Source organism: Tupaia chinensis, unplaced genomic scaffold (genome assembly GCF_000334495.1).
Source record: "Tupaia chinensis unplaced genomic scaffold, TupChi_1.0 Scaffold138416_1, whole genome shotgun sequence".
In the NCBI taxonomy this organism is placed as follows: Eukaryota; Metazoa; Chordata; class Mammalia; order Scandentia; family Tupaiidae; genus Tupaia; species Tupaia belangeri.
In genome coordinates, this window is record NW_006198314.1 from 29,222 (window position 1) to 34,273 (window position 5,052).

The 5,052-nt window shown below is 40.9% G+C and overlaps 1 protein-coding gene across 1 annotated transcript; it reads left to right on the forward strand.

Moving 5' to 3' along the window:
* The first annotated feature begins 998 nt into the window (after positions 1-998).
* On the forward strand, positions 999-1,847 carry LOC102480645 (60S ribosomal protein L10-like). Its single transcript, XM_027765488.1, is given in 3 exon segments — positions 999-1,136; positions 1,258-1,380; positions 1,382-1,847. Coding segments are annotated over 3 exon segments (642 nt in total). The 5' UTR covers positions 999-1,023; the 3' UTR covers positions 1,788-1,847.
* Positions 1,848-5,052: the final 3,205 nt, after the last annotated feature.

Here is a 5,052-nt window from a genome sequence, read left to right on the forward strand (position 1 = left end):
CCCACTAGTTCAGTGTAATTGAACTTTATTATGGAAAACTACGTAGAAACACAGAGCACATTATATATTGGATACTGAATTAAAAATAAAACCATATGCTTAAAAAGATGATACTTCTTACAAAGAAACAATATGGAAACAAAAACATCAAAAAGTATATTAAAATATAATTCCAGTTTTCTGATAAAAGTAAAATTTAAATGTTAATGAACAGAAGTATGAAGATAGAATACAGCAACAAAAGTAGTTTGCAAAATGTAGTTTTGTATATATAAAAAAGAACTAGACCTGGAACCACCAGATAGGGTAATGGCTATGTTGCAGTACTCCCATGTAGTCAACTGCAGTTTGAGTCCTGGACCCAGTGGCTTAACACTCACACTGGGCATGTGTGTGTGTGTGCCCAAAATTTCAAGAGGAGAATGGAGAAGAGATTTGGGTGAGGCCATTTCCACAGCAGGTGATTTCCCACTTTCCCTATTACTATCTGTCTCTCTCTGGCAAGTGACATATGGCAAAAACCTAAAAAAATATTTTTTATAAAGCAAGTTGATTTAAAGATTGAAGTACTCGGAACCAGCAGATGGTGTAAAGGTTATGTTGTTGGACTCCCATGTAGTCGACCACCGCTCAAGTCCTGGACCTGTTGGCTTAAAACTCTGGACGTATGTACGTATATGCCCAAAATCCTGAGAAGAGAATGGAGAAGAAGGGATTGTGGAGTGGACATCTACCCAGGAGGTGATTTCTCAATTTCTCACTTTATGTCTCTCTGTCTCTCCAGCAAGCATACATGCCCAATAGCAAAAGAAAAAAAATAGAAAAAAAAAACCTCTCTTCAAAACAAAGAAACAAAAAAAACTAGTCCTATTGCAAGATCAGTTAAAAGACATGGCCAAGAGGCCAGCAGATGGCGTAGTGGTTAAAATAGTCAACCGTAGTTCCAGTTTCAGACCCAGTGGCTTAAAACTCACATCAGGGCTCTTTACCTCCAGCGCGCCACCGAAGATCTTGGTGTCAGCCATGGGCCGCCGCCCTGCCTGGTGTTACCGGTATTGTAAGAACAAGCGGTACCCAAAGTCGCGCTTCTGCCGAGGTGTCCCAGATGCCAAGATCCGCATCTTTGGGAACCAGCAGTTAGCGTAATGGCTATGTCGCTGGACTCCCACGTAGTCGACCGCGGTTCACGTCCTGGACCCGGTGGCTTAAAACTCACACCTGGCGCGTGTGCATGCGTGCCCAAGATCCCGAGAGGAGAATGGAGGAGAAGGGATTGCGGCGTGACCATCCCCCCTGGGGCGTGATTTCTCGCTTTCTGTCTCTATGTCTATATGAACAGCTCTGGTCAGAGGCCCTGGAAGCTGCTCATATTTGTGCAAACATCATATGATGGCTTTCCTGTCTGACTGCAGCTCCACCCTTTCCATGTCATCGGCATCAACCAGATGTTGTTTCTCATCAGAGCTGACAGGCTCCAGACAGGTATGAGGGGTGCCTTTGGGAAGCCTCAGGGCATAGTAGCCAGGGTCTGCATTGGCCAGGTTATCATGTACATCTGCACCAAGCAGCAGAACAAGGAGCATGTGATTGAGGTTCTCCGTAGGACCAAGTTCAAGTTCCCTGGTCGACAGAAGATCCACATCTCAAAGAAGTGGGGCTTTACCAAGTTTAATTCTGATGAATTTGAAGATATGGTGGCTGAGAAGTGCCTCATCCCTGATGGCTGTGGTGTCAAATACATCCCCAATCGTCGTCCTCTAGACAAGTGGAGAGCCTTGCACTCATGAGGGTTCATACTGTGCTGCCCCTTCCTTAATCACAGTTCTCAATAAATCTTCTGATATCCTAAAAAAATAAAATAATAAAACTCACATCAGGAGTATGTGTGTGCATGCCCAAAATCCTGAAAGGAGAATGGAGAAGAGATTGAGGGGTGGCCATCTCTCCAGGGTGTCATTTCTCACTTTTTGTCTCTCTCTCTCAGGCAAGTGCACATGCTATATAGCCAAAACTCTCAGGCCTAGCAGATGAAGTGGTGTTTAAGGCGCTGGACTCCCACATACTTGATCACAGTTTGAGTCCTGGACTTGGCATCTTGCTTTCTTACTATCTCTCTCTCTCTTGTGAGTGTATGTGCCCTATAGCAAATCGAAAAATAACAATAATAATAAATAAAATTAAATAAATATATATATTTTTTAAAAAGGCAAAGTCAAATAACATAAAAAGCAAACTGATTTAAGGACCATTGGCATAGTGTTTAATGTTGGACTTCCATATGGCTGACCACAGTTGGAGTCCCAGACCTGGTGGCTTGAAAATGATGCTAGGCACATGTGCATGCATACCTAAAATTCCAGGAGGAGAATAACAAAGAAGAGACTGTGGCATGCCCTTACCCCCAAGGGGAGTGATTTCTCACTTTCCCTATCACTGTCTGTCTCTTTCTGGTGAGCGGAATCCAGCAACATAGCCATTACGCTAACTGCTGGTTCCCTGGCAAAAATATTTTTTAAAAATTATTAACCAAGCTGATTTAAAGACTGAGCTACTTGGGACCAGTAGATGGCATAAAGGTGATGTCACTGGACTCCCACATAGTCTACCGCTGCCTGAGTCCCAGACCCAGTGGCTTAAAACGTACACAGGGAGCAGTTGCATGCATGCCCCAAATCCTGAGAGAATGGAGAAGGGATTGCAGTGAGGCCCTCCCTGGGGGGTGGATTATTGCCTTCTATCTCTCTGTCTCTCTCTTCTCCCTGGAAAGAGCACATGCCTTATAGCAAAAAGTCTCTCTAAAAAGTAACAAAACCAAAACCAAAACAAACAAAATAAAAGGTTGAGCTACTAAATTGCCAATTTGTTTAGGAAATGATTCCTTAAAGTTATAGTTTATGCTTTATTCATAAAGTATAGTGAGTTTATACCAATAACTATACTGTGAAATGTGCTTTTTTTTTTCCAAATTGGTGACTACAGTTAACTGTGTGCTATAGTGATAAGAGAAAACTGGGATAAAACGTCCTAAAATAAATTGCATGCTTTCTAATTACATACACGAATTTTAGGTACTACTGTAGACACCTCAAAATGCAATCAGCACAACAGGTAAAATGTTAGATATGTTGGGTTCAGTGTGGTGGTTAAGGTGCTGGACTCCCATATGGTTGGCCATGGTTCCAGTCTTGGACCAGGCAGCTTGAAAATTGCACTAGGCACATGTGCATATGTGCCCAAAATTCTGAGAGAATGGAGAAGGGATTGCAGTGTGGCCATCCCTCCTGGGGGGTGATTTCTCACTTTCTTTTTCACTGTTTTTCTCTGATGAGTGCATGTGCCCTATGACAAAAACCTTAAAAAAATTTAGAATTATTATAAATATGATAAAATCAGCTTATGGCCTTGGAAAATTTTTATCTTTAGTCTTTGTACAATAGCACACATATTGCTGAAGATAAACAAACATGTTTCCTCCATGCCCATAAAAATAAATTGAGTGATAGTATATTTTAGGTGAATGTTAGTCTACTTAGTAAGTTAGGTAACAAGTATAATATAGGCTCTTATTTAGACTTTTATTTACATCATTTCCTAGCCAGAATCTCACTACATTTTTTCTATTGTTAACATATTTAATTTCTGTTATTTGCACAGTATCCCCTCCAATGTACTCTACCTTTTCAGAAATCTTTAGTAAATATCTTCATAGGTTTATTAATAAATCAGCACTGCGGAACAAACATAGACTGCCATACACACAATAAAATCTTGTGCTTTTAAATTGGTGTTCTCACAATAGTCACTCCAGACAGGGTTATCTTTATTTATTTATTTATTTTAAGAAATTTTTGCTATAGGGTGAGTGTGCTCACCAGAGTGACAGAAAGCTACAAATCACACCTCGGGCTCGATAGCCACGCTGCAATCCCTTCTCATCCCTTTTCCTCTTGGGATTTTGGGAACACATGCACACGTGCCTAGTGTGAGTTTTAAGATGCCAAGTCCGGGACTTGAACCGTGGCTGACCATGTGGGAATCCAGTAACATAAACATTATGCCATCTGTTGGTCCCTAAAAGGGTTATCTTTAAAAGGTGCTAATAACTGTTTCACATAGAACAGCCTAGTTACAAATTACAAGTAACTATAACATGTTTTCCCTTGAGAAAGTCCTGATGATTGGGATTATAAAATATCGTAATTACTATTTTAGTCCATTATTGTGTTGCTAAACAGAAATATATGTTACTAGGTGATTTATAGAAAACAGAAGTTTGGACCAGCCCTATGGCTTAGTGGTTAAGGGAGCTGGATCTCACATGGGTTCAAATTCTGGCTCTAGCAGCATAAAAAAACATGCTGGGTACATGTGCATGTGTGCCCCAAATCTCAAGGAGATGGTGAGATAGAGAAGAAGTGATTGCTGCATGATCAAGCCCCATTGGGGAGTACTTTCTCCCTTTCCTTTTACTCTGTCTCTCTCTTGTAAGCACATGCATGTTCTGTGAAAAATTAACAACAATAAAAAAGAATAGAGATTTACTCAGATTATGATTCTGGTGGTTATAAAGTCTAAAGGCATGGAGTTGGCATGTAGCCAACCTCTGCTGCATCACCACAGGGAGAAAAGAAATGGAAAAGTAAGTGGGCATGTGCAAAGAGAAAGAGTGAGAGTGACCTGTAGGCAACCATCCTACTTTTATAACAGCTTACTCTGCTCTGCGCTAACCTATTCACCAGAGAAAGAGCACACACCTTCCCATAAGAAGACATTAATTTATTTTCTATCGCAGTGCTCCCATGATCCTAACAATGACCATTATGTCCCATCTCCACATAAAGGTTTCACTACTGCCCAATGCCATTATTTGGGACCAATCCTCTAGCACATAACTTTTCGGGTGACAAGCAATATGTAAACCACAGTGACTACTTTAATCAAAACTCGCTATATGATTTTACCAAATTAAGATACTCAATATTAAGATACTCAAAACAGCAGGACCAGAAGATGGTGAAATGGTTATGTCATTGGACTCCCACATGGCAGGCC